The sequence below is a fragment of the Pyrus communis genome, chromosome 5, assembly GCF_041283825.1.
Source record: "Pyrus communis isolate YQ-2024b chromosome 5, ASM4128382v1, whole genome shotgun sequence".
Lineage (NCBI taxonomy): Eukaryota > Viridiplantae > Streptophyta > Magnoliopsida > Rosales > Rosaceae > Pyrus > Pyrus communis.
Window position 1 is genome coordinate 12,763,277 of NC_142569.1, and position 16,193 is coordinate 12,779,469.

The 16,193-nt window shown below is 36.0% G+C and overlaps 3 protein-coding genes across 4 annotated transcripts; 1 reads left to right on the forward strand and 2 right to left on the reverse strand.

The window, feature by feature from the left end:
* Positions 1 to 2,271: 2,271 nt before the first annotated feature.
* On the reverse strand, positions 2,272 to 6,052 carry LOC137726468 (protein XRI1). Of its 2 annotated transcripts, none has more exons than XM_068465404.2 (9): positions 5,664 to 6,052; positions 4,701 to 4,756; positions 4,484 to 4,606; positions 4,230 to 4,366; positions 3,739 to 3,802; positions 3,552 to 3,654; positions 3,388 to 3,428; positions 3,196 to 3,279; positions 2,272 to 2,951 (listed from the first exon to the last, which is right to left on the reverse strand). In XM_068465404.2, the coding sequence occupies exons 1-9, from the start codon at positions 5,681 to 5,683 to the stop codon at positions 2,677 to 2,679; spliced, it is 903 nt and encodes a 300-aa protein (XP_068321505.1). In that variant the 5' UTR covers positions 5,684 to 6,052; the 3' UTR covers positions 2,272 to 2,676. The 2 variants fall into 2 exon arrangements, with proteins under 2 accessions (XP_068321505.1, XP_088550538.1); XM_088694412.1 differs by having other exon boundaries at positions 3,552 to 3,627; positions 5,664 to 5,997.
* Positions 6,053 to 8,239: 2,187 nt separating this feature from the next.
* Positions 8,240 to 11,212, forward strand: LOC137725979 (ER lumen protein-retaining receptor). The gene is made up of 6 exons (XM_068464828.2): positions 8,240 to 8,521; positions 8,997 to 9,262; positions 9,410 to 9,525; positions 9,825 to 9,898; positions 10,784 to 10,847; positions 10,950 to 11,212. The coding sequence occupies exons 1-6, from the start codon at positions 8,431 to 8,433 to the stop codon at positions 10,984 to 10,986; spliced, it is 648 nt and encodes a 215-aa protein (XP_068320929.1). The 5' UTR covers positions 8,240 to 8,430; the 3' UTR covers positions 10,987 to 11,212.
* A 62-nt stretch (positions 11,213 to 11,274) lies between these two features.
* Positions 11,275 to 12,273, reverse strand: LOC137725980 (small ubiquitin-related modifier 1). The gene is made up of 3 exons (XM_068464829.2): positions 12,042 to 12,273; positions 11,602 to 11,751; positions 11,275 to 11,504 (listed from the first exon to the last, which is right to left on the reverse strand). Exons 1-3 carry the CDS (start codon positions 12,150 to 12,152, stop codon positions 11,448 to 11,450), a joined length of 318 nt encoding a protein of 105 aa, XP_068320930.1. The 5' UTR covers positions 12,153 to 12,273; the 3' UTR covers positions 11,275 to 11,447.
* Positions 12,274 to 16,193: the final 3,920 nt, after the last annotated feature.

The following is a 16,193-nucleotide window of genomic DNA, read 5'->3' on the forward strand; positions in this document are numbered from 1 at the left end:
CGATGTGTGAGCTTTTCCATGTTTTGCCGAACGAAATCGCCATCGGAGGGCTACTCTGCTTTGCAGCGATGGCACTGCTTCGTAGAATTCTGATGCCATGACATCAATGTATGGTTGTTTCCAAATCCTGAATTCGTGAAGCTTTCTAGATCTGAAACAAGAAAAAAGAAAAAGAAAAAAGAGAAGCTACAGAGTGCCTTGGGCTTTCTTCCTTCTGTTCATTTGAGGGAGTCGGTGGAGGGAGAGAAGAGGTAGAGGATGGCTGTCAGTGGGAGTGGGAAGATGGCAGACAATGATACTATCAAGAATCAAGATTCAAAACCAAAACAAAAGCTTTGTGCTTTTAGTTTCCCAAAAAGCTTTGTGCTTTTATCCCAAACCGACAAGGCATCACCATCACATGCCTTGTTCATATTATTTTATTTTTGTTCCTTTGCTAGTGGAACCGAAAGGCTCTGCTTTTTGTTTTATTTTTTCATTGTTTGGAAAGTAGGAACCAAAAACAAGAAAAGATTTCGGGATTTCGGGACTTCGGGAATACCGAAGAAAAGAAATCTGGGAACCAATTCCATACCGAATATTTCGGTATGGGATTACCAAAATTTGGGATAGTTTCGGTTTGGGATTTTTCGGTTTGGGTTTGGGATTTTTTCGGTTTGGTTTGGGATTTTCGGGAATTTTTTCCAGCCCTAGTTCTGGCCATGAATTGATTCAAAAGGAACTTTAATTCAAATGGGCTTGAACTGTGATATAGGGTTGGGCTTGAAGGTTGGTTATCAACATGGGCTGGAATTTATACTACTTTTCTTTTGTGTTGGGCTTAATTTGGTTACAGTTTTTATTAACGATTGACGCAAAAGATATTAGTGACGTGTTTACGTAAAGGGAATGAAATAAGAGAAATAAGAATTGTAGTCATTCTAAGTGGTTCAACTGTTTATAAACACTTGGAGGATAAAATATATATAAGTCCCACTAAAATGAGAAATCATACTCATTAAACTTCCAAAACTCGATTCTTAAGATTGAGATGATATTGGATTCTCCAAAATGAAGCCCATTAAAAATCCAACTTTTGTACCAATATATTTGATTAAATATTGTTAAATTATTTAATTAAATAACTATCTTTGTTGAAATTTATATTATGAGAATATGTGTAGCAAATAAAAATATTTATTAAAAAAAAAAAGGCAATTTAGTAACTAAGTTGGTTTCAATTCTGATTCATGTAAATAAGTAAACATCTTACATGTCATTTGCACCATTCATACTTTGATTCCGGGCAATTAAGTAAACAACTTTAACGGAAATTAAATTCTAATTCCACCTCATTCCAACTTCTTTTCAATTCAATTCTTCTCGTTTTGATTATGGATTAGTAAACAAGTCATAGAAGAGGAAAAAATCGCACATATACACATAATATTCGACAATGATGTAAGTGCTCTTAACAACTCGAGCTATATAAGGTTACGAAATGTACTAGCCAATCACCATTTAGTTAAATTTGGCTTACTTTGTCATAACTAGATTCTTAAGAGATATGCCAACATCAATGCATTTCCAATTGCAAAAGATTTCAGGTTAGATCTTACCTTGCATGCCTTTGAATCCAAGCCAGATCTCAAATCTAATGATAATTACTGGATGAGAATTTTAAATCATATCCATGGACTGATAACTTTTTTTCATTGACTGGTTTTGGTCAAAGTTAGGCAAAATTCCACCCTCATTTCCAAAAATTCACAAAAGTATCTGCAAGCATGTGGGTGCCAAGTGCCGACCACTTCTCTTCTTTTTCTTCCTTTATCCTTCTTTGCGTTTTGGCTAATTAAGTAGAGCAATTAGCCCTAATTGTAAAGTTAATCACCTGAACGCTTTCAACCCTTTTAAGCATGTGAAGTTGATACAGCATACCACTGTGGTTGGATGCCTGCTTTCAAGGTTCAACTTTCAACAATGCTTTGCCTTTTCCCCTTCCCCTTCAAAGCCTGCCACAAGCAATCATGCTCTACCCTCTTTGTTTTAATTCCCCAAGGAGACCAAGTGAGATGTCTCCAGGGCCCTTGTAAGCGGGATGTATATCTCCTTCTGTCTATCTCTCGCATATCTCTCTTGTGACAACGGGAGATAAATAGACAAAGAAATATACAGGCGGGATAGAAGAATCTCCGCTTGTATACACAAGGCATAAATACTATAGAAACCACAAAAAGAGGTTTAGTAGAAGTGAACATGCAAACCAGATAGGTTTAGGAGAAATGAACATGCAAACCAGATAAAGTCTACACTTCTCATTTCATCTTAAATACACCTTTCAAATTCAGACATAAATCAAAATACACAATGTTATGCATATTATGTTCCCGAAAGGATTACCAAGGTTTTTGAGAGACCGAAATAAACTAGTACCTAGTAGACTTTTGAGATTCTCAGTCATCCAATGTATAGAACCGCTACTATTTGAGTTTTTGACAGCTAGAGACACTTGGAAACATAAACACTCTGCCGTGATTTATAATTTCCGAGAACAACTCCAAAAGAAAAAAAAAGAAGTTAACTTCTGTACCTGACTGCCCTAGAATATTACAGGAAAAATTCATCCCAAAAGATAGGGAAAACAGAAGGGCAGCGAGAAGGGAAGTTTGGAGTACCACTTCTCTACACTGCCTCCTAGCCTTTGGTTCTCATAATTGTAATGCTGCCTTTCCCTCCTTCGGTGCGGATTTTAGTTTTTCCAACGACAGGCTTCCCCGAAAAGGCTGAAGTAGGGTAAGCAGCAGGGTCTTCCTGTTTTTGCTTTGATTTTGAAGGTGGTGGAGTGCGGATCCGCTGGTTTATGTCCTTCAGAGTTACATCTCCATGTGCACCAGAGGGTTTAATGAAGGCAAATGGATATGCCACAGAAGTAGCCAACTTAGTGGGAGTCCGAATGTAAGACTTCCTACCTATGCATACAAACAGAGAACCTAGAGGATTGAATTTTCATTTCAATAGTTTAAGAGCATAGTTTGTGATGATCCAGGCAAAGAATCCTGGTATGTGTGTGTGGATGGGTGGGTGGGGGTGTAGAGAGAGAGAGTGAGAGAGAGAGAGCATTTCTATAAGTAGGATAACTTTGAGGAAGGACAGGAAGCTGATAAAGAGAACATTGGATATAGAAAACAAAAAATGTCATGAACATGACAATACCTTTAAAAATAACATTTTGAGGTGTTCGGGTAATTCGTTGTTGAACCACATTCACTTCATGCTCAGGTCGGAGGTCACATAACTCTGCACCAGAAAATTGAACTTGTATACTTAGAATTAATTGAGGGATAAGGTTATACAGGAACAAAGGCAAAAGTACAAATATAATGAAAAGAACCAAATGTAATTTACTTGTAACGTCAAGCTGAACATCCGATGCCCCAGAGAAATTCCTGAGTATCAAATACTAAAGCAATCAGATTATTGTAAATTATTAAATGATTTTACAAAAAAAAAAAAAAAGTAGAAAAAAAAAAATATATATATATATATATATAGAGCTTCCAGAAGCATACAACTCATCAGGGCTGAAATGCATATCGGTATTGTTGAAGCATTCAGCAATCCACTCATCAGGTGACTGATCAAGGCCTTCAAAGCAAGATGCAGATGAATTTCCTAACATAAATAATATGATTATCAGAAATCCTAGGTGTAAATGTTTAAGTAAATTTAGGAAGACATATTTTGGAAGAGACAAACCTGCAAACCCTGATACCCATTGCGATGCTTCAGAAAAAGCCTCTTCAATTGAATCCAACCTCTCCTAAATATAAAGCACAACAATTAGTCTACGAAAAATACATGGCACATGTAATATGCTGTCTATGTATTGAAATCTTGTCTCCAAGGAAAAACTTAAGTTCCAAGTCTTCCAATTTCTGACTTCCAGGGCAAAAAAATACAACTTGAAATTCCCTTATCAACGCAAAACCCAAAGCTAGACTACTAGAGAAACTGTACCCCTGTAACATATGCAGCACACCAATTTGACATGCCTACTTCAAATGGGTGGCAAATATAATGCAAAAGCCATCTTTCTACTGAACACCCAAATCACCATTACAATGCAGTAGCATTGGGATAGAAAAGAATATGTACCGTGCCACAAATTGAATAGCAGTTTGGCACGCAGCCTAAGAACAATACAAAGTTCCCAATAGATGTGATAATTCGGACAAGAAAGCACATACATTTGTATTCAAGAATGAAGATGACAACTCGTCACATGAAAGGGAAGGATCTAAATCTTGAGTGTCAAATTGTAGCATCCTGCGCCTCTTTATTTGCGAGGACTGTTCTTCTGGTTCTGGTTCCTTGGTCCTATCATCTGAAATCCACTTCTTTGATATTAAAAAACATAAAAACGCAGTGTTTCTGAATTGCAGATACACGAAAAGCAAGAAAATGCCAAAGAACAATGAGGAGGGAAAATAACAAGCCCAACCTTTGAAGTTAACATGATATGCCAAATCTCCACAAGCCTTAACTGGTGTTGTTTCATCATCGAACATGTAGGAAATATCTTCTTCGTTCTGTGGCACTCCCTTCCACATGCATTCAGACATGTCTGCTCAAAAAGAATAGTACCAAGCAAGAAATCACTAACTTCATCCTTGTATAACAATATTATTAACAAATTACGAACTGCCGTGAGAACATACCATGGTTGGAGTCCTTTTGGGTACGCTGATTATTCCTTCTCCAATTCCAGTGCTCACTATCATCATTTCACACAGCAGAAAGGAAATTAAAATGATGTCAGAAATAAGTACTAATATACTTCAGGTAACTGAAATGAAAACCACAAAACTGCAACCATCTCAAAAATGAGCCACAGTGGACATTTACACAATGTGCATGATAAGCTCAGGCTCCAAGGCTGCATATGCAGCATATTTAGTTAATTTCTTCCAGAATTTACATTTTGAATCTTTTCTTATTTTTCAATCTCTCTTGGCGCTGGTGGGTTCAACATAGTTGGAATGAAACAAATCAGTAACTAAAAGATCAATGTAACCAACGAAGCTGCCAATCAAAAACAAGCAGAATGGAATTGTACCCACACAATAAGCAGCATAACCTACAAGTAAAACCAAACAAATGTATCTTTCCCCAAGTGAGAAAAAGACCGTAAATTTGAAAAAAAGACTACTAAACAAACAAATGATCCACTTCTAGGATGCTAAACATGTACCGATAGAGGGATGGTTATGTAATAAGGATCTGGAAGTATAAAGACGAAGAGATATACTAGCAGAATCTGATAATCCGCATTTGGGGATTTTGCTTTAAGCCATACAGTACAAAAAAATAAAGCTAAAAGCATAAAACAATGACCCACCAAGTAAAATCAGAGAGCCCACATCATCCTCATATCAGCCATAAAGTCCCAAATAAATCACAATCCTCTCCAAATAATTAAAAACCCAATCTGAAAAATTGAAGCAAACCCAATTCACAGAACCATCATCCAATCCCCCAAATCGAAATCCCCGTCTACATTGCCACAACAATCCCAAAACCCACAAAAAAAAAAAAAAAATCAACACTTTAATCACATGAAAACCCACATCCGAAAGAACCCAGAAGCCAAAACGACAGAAAGAAGGGGTATTTATATTTACTTGTCATTATTGTAATCCATCTATGGAGCAGCAACAGCAACAGTAGCAGAAGCAGCAACTCAACCGTCGTCGCCCAAATGCCAGACCCTCCTTGCTTTCTCTCCACACACACACTCTCTCTCTCTCTCTCTTCAACTTCTCTCACCAAAAGTAGCCGTTAAAGAGAGACCCATTTGCCGAGTATATATATTTGCATTATTCACTCTCTGTGACTGCTTGAGATGCGTGATTTCTGTCTGGGGAGACGAAGTAAAAAGCGGCCAAGCTTCTCCCTCTAGAGACTGTCTTTCTCTCTCCTCCTCCTCTCTCTCTTGTACACGGAAGTTTTTGATATATAGACATGGAAATATCACAGAGCACGCTTTTAATCTAGTGGACCCGCCAAGTCCGTTACTCGTGGGATTAGCCTTCCTAAATATTTATTTTCAGTTTTTTTCTTAATTTGCCTCATTGACTACTATTTTTGAGTCTTTGTTTTAAATTATTATGGTCATCCGCCTCTAAGATTTGGTTTAACGGTTGATGATTAAGCCACATTTATGCAGTAGTCGAATACATGTGATCGAGATTCGTTTTTTTGTTGCGTCGGCTTATGAATTTCGTACCATAATAAGCATGTAGGTTTGTTAGGTTGTTATATCACACGTCGCTTTGAACGTACGTCGGATGACTTATCTTTATGATAAAATGATTACTTAGTAGTCAAAATCATGTGACTGTGATTCGTATTTTATTTATTTATCTACTTATGGATTTCATACCATAATAAATTTGTAGATTTATTAGGTTTTTCATCAACGTGCCTCTAAGACCGAATGCAATATACGACGATAAATCTAAAAGGAGACAGTGTACTTTACTTGGGTTGTTATGAATAATGGGCCTGTAAGTGCGGTTGAATTTCATTATCAAATACAAATATCTTTTATCGTGATATGAAATAAAAATAATCAAAACTCTTATGGTAGAAATTATAGTCATAAAAGCTTTTCCTAAATTTTTAACCACCTAATAATGTAATTCATGGTGGACCCAGATATAAACATAAAGCACATTTGCACCCTAATTTTTGGGATTATTTGGGTGTCTTGAGAATTATTCTTTCATTATATATCATGTAAGTACAATGGCACGAAGCTTCACACTTGTTGTCCTTATTGTGTGTCCAACTTTTCACTTCGTCCTTGCAGTTTATTTCATCTTTGATATAATTTTGAATTTCATTTCACGCATTTTGATTCACGCTTTATGTCGTTTTAACCGTAAAAATATTCAAAACAGTTTAATGGTCAATCTAAACATAAGTTACTTTCATTGTTTACAGTCAAAAGCAAGTTAACGATCAATCGACAATTAAAAGATACAAAGTCTTATTTTTTTAAGAGAATTATTTTGTGGAAGTTGATTGGTTAGTCTGTCTATAAAATGAGCATATTGTTGATATGTCATTCGTAATAGATCTAATTATTGTTGCAAACAAATCACGAGTTGGTGGTTTAGTGGTAAATGACGGATTGAGATGTTTCCTTTAAACTAAAAACTAGAGGTCTCGGGTTAAACTCGCTGATGGTGTGGACGCCAGACTTGTGGCCAAGGGGAGGCTGGAATGCCTCATTGAGTATTCCCGACCCTCGAAAGAGGTGGATAACCGTGGCTTACTGCTAGTTGTCCCCCTTTTAAAAAGAAAAAAAAATCATTGTTGCAAACAAAATGCACTGGTGTTTTATCGATACATTTTTGACAATATCCTACAAGGTTACGTTTTTAACGCATTGTGTTCTTTAATGGACGTCCTACACAAAAAATTTAGGGTCTTTTTGGTACTTTCTTTGAATCCAACTTTTTAAACTCAAAAACAATTTTCAAGTTTTAGGCCTTAAAAACTTGTTTGGTATGACTATTTTAAAAAATTGAACACAAGACTAACTCAAAAATATAGTCTATTATTTAAAAAAAAAACAAAAAGTGAGTTTTTAGAGTTTTTAAACAAACTCACTCATTTCTTTTCTCTCCCTCGTCCCCTCTCACTTCAAATCTATCTCTCTCTTTTCTTCTTTCTATCTTCCCTTTCTCTTTTTTTTTTGAAACCTTTTTGGTCTCTCCTACAATCCGCTTTCTTCATTCTCTCGGTTCTTTCTCTTACTCTTCTTCCTCTCTATCTTTTTAGATCCTCTCTTTTCTTTCTCTTTCCTCCAATCATGTCTTACTTTCTTTCCTCCTCTCTCATTTTTCTCCCTTGACCCCCTCTTTTTGGATCTCTTTGTCTAGTTTAAGTTGTAAGATTTAAATTTTTTAAATCGCATACCAAACAAGTTTTTAAGTCTTAAAGAAAATAGTTTTCAAGAAAAGTTTTAGGAAATGATAAAAATTTTCAAATAGGATACCAAACAAACTCTTATAGTTTGCTGATAGCTGGATACTTTCTTTACACCTTTTTTTTGTTGGGTTGGGGGTTGAAAAAAGAAGGCCCAAAATAGTAAAGGACCCATGACTGTAGAAAAAGCTCGTTTAGGATTCAGGAGGCCCAAAGTCACAACTAAGCAGAAGAAGAAGAACTCGTACAAACAGATCTACCCGCCGAGACTTCGTCACTGAAACCCGAATCTTAAACGACGAATAAACCAGAGGAAAAAGATTTAACGCAGTTGCTGTATCTCTCTGTGCCTTCCGACACCGCTTGGTAGAGAAGCAAACAGTAAACCCATTTCCTTTCACCAGCTAAACCAGAGAGATCCGAATTCATACCGGTCACTCGGATCCAGCAAAAATGAATATATTCAGATTAGCGGGCGACATGACCCACCTGGCCAGCGTCCTCGTCTTGCTCCTCAAGATCCACACTATCAAATCGTGCGCCGGTAGTACCGCCATTTCCCATCTTTTCTCTCTCTGCATATTCATTTTGTAATTGAAATGTTTTGCAAGTAATGTTTATTCGAGTTTAGCTGCATTTAAATTCTGTTTTGAATTGAACCCAGTTGAGATTTGAGGTTTTAATTCATTTAATCTTGTATTACATTGTATTTAATCATGTATTTAAGCTTTTGAAGTTTGATTTTTGCTGAAAATAGCATTTGGGTTCTGAGTTATAACTTGTATAATCCAGCTTACAGTAGAAAAATTCCAAAATGTTGGGGTTTTTTTATTTATTGATAATTGAGAATGAGGGATAAAGTTGAAATTTTCTTGGCATTGAGTATTTGGGTTATAGGGGATTGGTTTGCTCTTGCATTTTTTGCAATCCGAAATATTCAGAAATGGCTCTCTTTCGGGTCGTTTGTTTGGTTAGTAGTACTGCAAGCATTGTTTTCTGATGTGTTTCGTTGTGTCCAGGTATTTCTTTGAAGACTCAAGAACTCTATGCCATTGTTTTTGCTACTCGCTACCTGGACATTTTCACCGACTTTATATCTCTGTATAATACCTTCATGAAGTTGATATTCTTGGGGAGCTCATTTTCAATTGTTTGGTACATTAGGGAGCACAAGATTGTTCGCAGATCTTATGATAAAGACCAAGACACCTTCCGCCATGTGTTTCTTTTGCTGCCATGTGTGTTCTTAGCCCTAATAATCAATGAGAAATTCACCGTCAAGGAGGTCCGTTTGCATATTCTTTCAGTTGCTGTTTATTCATATTTGGTGCCTGTCACTGCTAAGCACTAATTCAAACTTTTTGGCTGGCATTGCATCTTTTAGTTTAATCCTACTTAATTTCCTTTTATGCTCTTTGATAATGTGGATCAGGTCTTGTGGACATTTTCGTTATATTTAGAAGCTGTTGCTATACTTCCTCAGCTTGTGCTGTTGCAGAGAACGAGAAACATTGACAATTTGACAGGCCAATATGTGTTACTTCTTGGGTATATATTTTCAAAACAAACTTTTGATTTATCATACCATATCAGATTTTTAGTTTCTTTCATTTCCTAATGCATAGCGGCGCAAATTGGCTCATCTTCTTAGCTAAAGATTCTTTCTATAAGTTAATTTCCTTTTCTTTTGTCTTTTGTGATATTTGGCATAGAAATATTCTCTGCTACAGTACCATTTGAAACTGTTTCTAATGCGACATGTTACCTACAAGATTTTATCTATGCTGATAGCGTCTTATGATATATTGTTTTGGTGCTTGAATTGATGTGCTTAAATACTTCTGCAGTGCATACCGAGCTTTATACATTCTCAACTGGATTTACCGCTACTTTACTGAACCACACTATGTTCATTGGATACGTATGACTCTCTCTCTCTCTCTCTCTCTCTCTCTCTCTCTCTCTCTCTCTGTGGGATTGTATTGATGCCCTTTGTTGTGCATGTGTTCTCGTATGCATTCACTTGCATATTTTATGTTTCCATTATTTTGTAAAGATAGAGGTATTAGGTAGAGATGTTGTGATGTGATGCTCGCGTATTGTGCTTGATGATATGCTCCGTGGAGGCAGAACTATGAAATATAATGTAATGTCGTGTAATATCTGCACGAATGTAGGCATCATTTGATGTTAGTTGCTGGTGAATCCATTTTCTGCTTTTTAAAGCAAATGATTATCTTGTGGAGTTTGCGTCAAAGAACTATAAATATACAGGACAAGCATACATGCCACATTCATGTATTGAATTATTGCTTATATGAATAACGTTCAATTTCTATACTTGTACAGTTGTACTTTAGACTTAAATTTCTCGTTGTATTCATTTCAAATTAGGGCGATTAATAGACCTATTGCTTTAATAAGTAGTGCCTCTATATCCTGTGAATTATCTGTTAAAATTACGGCTTAGACCAATATGTGCATATGTGTTACTTATATTAGCAACTGTTTACTCTTTAATTCCAAAGCACTTGGTCCCAACTTGTTTCTTCTACTTTTGTATGGTGTATCGAATTCTCAGAATGTAAACTTAATTTTGTTCATCTGTGAATTTCGATAATTTTCTTGTTTTTAATGTGGGGAGTGTTATTTTGAGCATAAGCCTTCACATTCTGAGTTCCTATACCACTCATTGAAACCGAAGTTTAGCTCATCAGCATCTTCCTGGAAGATTTGCCCTTTCTTGTTTGGGTACACTTTTCCTTTCCACCATAAACTATATGATTATGTTCCTTGGCCGTTGCAGCGTGGATTTCCGGGCTTGTTCAAACACTGCTGTATGCCGACTTCTTCTACTATTATTTCCACAGGTAAATACTCTTAGATGTTACAAAAATGTGTTTACATTACGGTAATAGTTTGCATTCATCTGAGCCTTCCCTCTTATATATTTGTATAATCATGATCTGCAGCTGGAAAAACAACAAAAAGCTCCAGTTACCGGCTTGAGTTCTCAGCCACCCCTTACGCAGGCTTAGTTTTTCATCCATTTCCTTATGCAAAAGGATCACATACGTTGCTCGGGAAATGCTCATTATCATCGGACTTTCAAAACTCTGTATATTTTTTCCGTCTTACATGGTTTCTCAAAGCAACAACTGTTTTCGGTATCTAGGAACGTATACTTCTCAGAATATAATGTTTTCCGAATCATAATATATTATACTTCTCAGAATGTCTTATGCTTTGAATCATGATATTCAATCGTTAACTCTTATTTGTGAACATTTTGAAGACTTTGTTTAACACATTAACTCTCGATCTCGCCCTCGAGAAAACGTTTATTTCAAATATTCATCTCATCACAACTTCATCATATTTACTACCAACAAACAGAAACTTAAAGACTTAATAATTTTCTACAAAATATAGAAGATATAAGAAAAAAAGGGTTTCAACAACTTTCATGATCACCCCCCAGTTTGGTGCAGCATGGCATCAATCTCATCGCCATCTTCCATCTCGAGCTAAAAAAACACCAAAAGAAAGGAAAATATGAGCTGCAAACTCAATTAAAAGTAAACGAATACTGAGTTCAGATTGAGAAACTGCTCAATATCTAACCTCCTCTGGAGTCTGCTCCGGCCGGAGTCTCCGGCCATCGAACAAGAAGGCAACCGAGTTCAGGTCCACTGACTGCCGATCACAGTAGGCAGTCATGAGCTTCTTCAGCTGGGTCGTATGTTTAATTCTAAAAAACACTTCATTACCATCCTATAAATTTTTGTCAAAATTATTGTCAAATTTAACAATAGTAGGAAGAATTATTGTCAAAATTAGCAAATTAATCTTCAAAAATCACTAACAAGTAACAATCGTGAAAATATTCACATGCGAACATGTGAATATGGAGAAGAACTTACCTACAACGGCATGTAACCATCGCGATATTCCAAGTAAATGACTAACGCATGACAATGCGTGATTAACTTGAGATATTGATGCAATGACATCCCATTATAGGTAACTTCCTTCTGTGAATATGCTGTATGTTGTATGTATACCTGCCCTTTGACTTTGAGGTTAATGTGGGCAGCAGACTGATCCAGGGGTTTCTTCTCTGCCTCCCGCCCACCACCACTTCCACTGCCACCTCCACCTGTTGCTGACATCATCCTACAATGCGGCTCTCTCTCCCTCTCTCTCTCACCCCTAAATTACTCTTTGGCACACAGACACAAAACCCTCTGATGCTCCAAACTTAAAGAGCAGGGGCGGAGTTGCTAAGCGTAATATAAACGCTACATAAGCGAAGAGAGAGAGAGAGAGAGACGGAATCGTTGTTTGTAGCTGTAAAGGGTAAAAAGCTGTGTGATGTGGAATCACAATTGCCGGCTGAAATCTATTGAGAGGGAATCCGACGGGTGAGATTGCGCATGTGTAGGACTTTTGCAGTAGGATTGGATTCAAGAGTCATTTTCATGCTTTTTCGTCCCTCTTTATGGAGAATGGTGATGTGTACTTTCCATTAAACAGAAGTTTTGGGGAGTTCTGATTGGATTTGATTCTTTGTAAATCTCATTCATTTATCTTTACTAATTAATAAAACATTTATTGCCAATTAAAATTAAGTAAATTACACTTTCATACTTCAGATTTGGGATCTATTTTAATTCATTATAACATCTTCAAAACATTTCACTTTCATACCTTAAGTACTATTTTATTTCAAAATAATATCTCTGTTACATTTTTTATCTATTAATGCGTTAAATGCTAACGTAGCTGCAAAATGTCTGCCACATGGCAAATAAAATAATTTTTTAAAAATTTTCTCAAACAAAAAATTGAAACCCATTTCTGCAAGGAGAAGAGGAAGAAGAAAAGGGAGGAAGAAAGGAAAAAAAAAAAAAATTTGTCCATCCCCAACCCACCTCCCCCCACCCCCTGCGCGCGGGGGCAACCCAGAAGAAGAAGAAAAGGGTTTCAAATTCCCAGAACCCCTTCCCCCACACCCCCCCCCCCCCCCCCCGCGCAACCCCCCTACCCCCCGCGACCCTTCTCCCGTCCCCCTCCCCCCGGCCCGGCGACCCTCCTCCCGTCCCCCCACCCACCCCGACCCATCTCCCCACCCACCCAGACCCATCTCCCTTACTCCCTCTTCTTCTTCTTCTTCTTCTTCTTGCAGATGTGGGTTTTTTTTTTTTTGAAAAAATTCAGGTTTTTTAAAATTATTCTATTTGTCACGTGGCAGACATTTGGCAGCCATGTGACATATATGTGGCAGCCACGTCAGCATTTAACGGATCAGTGGATGAAAAATGTAACAGATGTATTATTTTGAAATAAAATAGTACTTAAGGTATGAAAATGAAATGTTTTGAAGATGTAAGAAATTGAAATAGACATCAAACCTGATGTATGAAAGTGTAATTTACCCATTAAAATTTTATAAAAATACCAGTTTAACTTTCTAATTAAAACAGAACATGAATAAGAAAAATGGGGAAGAAATGTAATTTCACACAACCAAACTTTGCGTTTTTTCTTTCAAAACCTCACCTACATGTAATTCTAACATATCTCTAATTAATTATAAATAAATAAATAAAATAAAATAAAATTTCTCACTCTCACATTCTCTATCACTTTTTTCCTCTCTCCTTCTATTTTAAAAATTAAAAATTAAAATTTTTCTTACACACTTTGTGTGTGTCTATATGCTAATTAAGTATAAAGTCAACCAAACTATGATTGTGCGGGTTGGTTTTGAAGAAATTCTTCCGTGCACGCCTAAAACATTTAATGTCGGGCCAAACCCTGTATAGTGGATAGAAGTAGAACCATGAGGAATTGGGTGAGCTTGAAATCTAGGGAGTGTTGGTTCACATAGAATGTTTTTGTGTCTCAGGCAAATGTATGAGGCGATATGGCAACTTGCACCTCAAAAATTTCTTGCTAGAGTATTTTTTGGACAAGATTAAACTATATGGATGATTGTTTAGAGATCGTATCTTGATGGATGAAATTACTGAAATTTTTAATTAGCTTTTGGCCCGACCCTAATTAATTGGATTGTTTTGATACACATTACCCAACTTAAATTTGCTTTTTTCTTATTTATCAATTTATCACTTGAACATCCGGTTGTCACATTACTACCTTTTTTTTTTTTTTTTTTTCCAACACATTAATACCCTTCTTTAAAGCGAATCACCTTTTCCTTTGGACTGTCACTTTGTATTTCACATTCTTTTTTATTATTAAGCCATTCTTTTGTTTTCATGTTTTTGAAGTTTGAAATTTGTTCGCAAACTCTGAAATGGGGTGTGTTTCTTTCAGCACTTGAATTCTAATTAGTGGATAGCCTTTCAGCTTGGACGTGCAACTAGTTTAACTAGCTGGGTTTGATTAAGATATAAACTTATCGGTTTCTTATAAATAAATAATCATTGAGCGACACACACACACACACACACACACACACATATATATATATATATATTACACATGAGAATTGTTATTGGCACTCCAAAAATTTCATTCTACACTCCAAACTTTCTATATTTGGAAAGAAAAATACACTTGTGAGGAGTGTAGAATGAGATTTTTGGAGTGCTAATAACACTTCCCATTACACATATTTATATATATGTAATATATGTGTAAGGAATTGAATTCTCTGTGAAGATGCGGAGTACCAACGGTAAGACCCTGTGGACTTCTATTGTAGTTTCGCACTGACAACCTTGATTAAATGTGTAGGATAGGTGGTAAGTGGGGATACACAACAAATCCTGTACTAATAATGTAATAACTCCAACCATCCAATTGTTGAATCAAGTGATCTATATATATTACTGTCAACTTAATGTTATTATGTTTGACTCTAAGCTCCAAATAATGCATATATGCCTCATCATCTTTGTAAATAAAAACTTCGACAGCTGCTAAATTTGCAAACACATATATTTGTTCACTACTACAAAAGGGTCTTAATTGTGTCGGTGGCTAGTGTCGTTTTTATAAAACATAGTGGCGCTTAAGACATTACGACACCTACTTTACATGGTGTCGGAATCATTGTCGCTTATAACCAACATAAACTGTTAATGTTGCTTATAACCGACATAGATTTTAATATTTTTTTAATAGTGGTGTCACTTTTAACTGACATAATTTCAGCGTCGGTTAAAAGAAGACTGGTGTCACTTTTTTTCGACACTAATGATAGTTTTTAAATATTTTCAAAGCCAGTGTCGGTTGTAGTCGACATGAGTTTTAATTTTTATTAAATATTTTGAAACCCGGTGTCGTTTGTAATCAACATAAAGTTAGCGTCGGTTAAAAGAAGATTGGTGTCGCTTATACCCGACACTAGAGAAAGTTTTTAAATATTTTCAAAGCATGTGTCGCTTGTAGCCGACATAGATTTAAATTTTTTAAAAATATTTTGAAACCCAGTGCAGTTGTAGGTGACAGATTGGTGGCCTTTATATATCCTCTAGAATAGGCCTGGCAAATGGGTCGTGTCTATCGTATTCGTGTAACACCTGTTATCTTAATGGGTCGTGTCGTGTCACCCGTTACGACCCATTAAAAAAAATTCTTAAATTTGCACATACCACATATTGCCAAATAAATATTACTTCAAAACAGTAAAACACATTTGTCGTTTAAGTACTACATCTACACTCGAAAATAAGAGGCTAATAAACAAACATCCATACACTACTAGTCTATTACAAAATATTAAATGTGCAAGGACATGCAAAATGAAAGAATTTTTGTTTTCAAGGTTGTGAAGCCTTTCTCAAAAGTTTAAACCTTGCCAATGGAACTCAAAGCTTGCATGTTATTCCTTCTACAAAATCCTCAATTTTCATCGATCATCATGATATAAGAATTTGTGGTATCCACTTGTGTAAATATTTTAAATTGATGATCAAATTAGTTCATTGTATTCAAATAGGATCAAGGAGTGTAGCTGTAAAAAAATCATCAAAATATGAGTTAAAATAACCGTTAAATCGTGATTTTTGTTTATAACCGTCGAAAAGTTTTGTCTCGTTACTTGATCTCTGAATGTTTGTTTTTTGAAATTTTTGGTGTATGCGATCTCGAAGTATACAAATATATTTGACGGTTGGATCGTTGAAACTAATTTCGTAGAATGCGTTTGCCATCAAAACAATAGATTCACTAACACTTAAGAG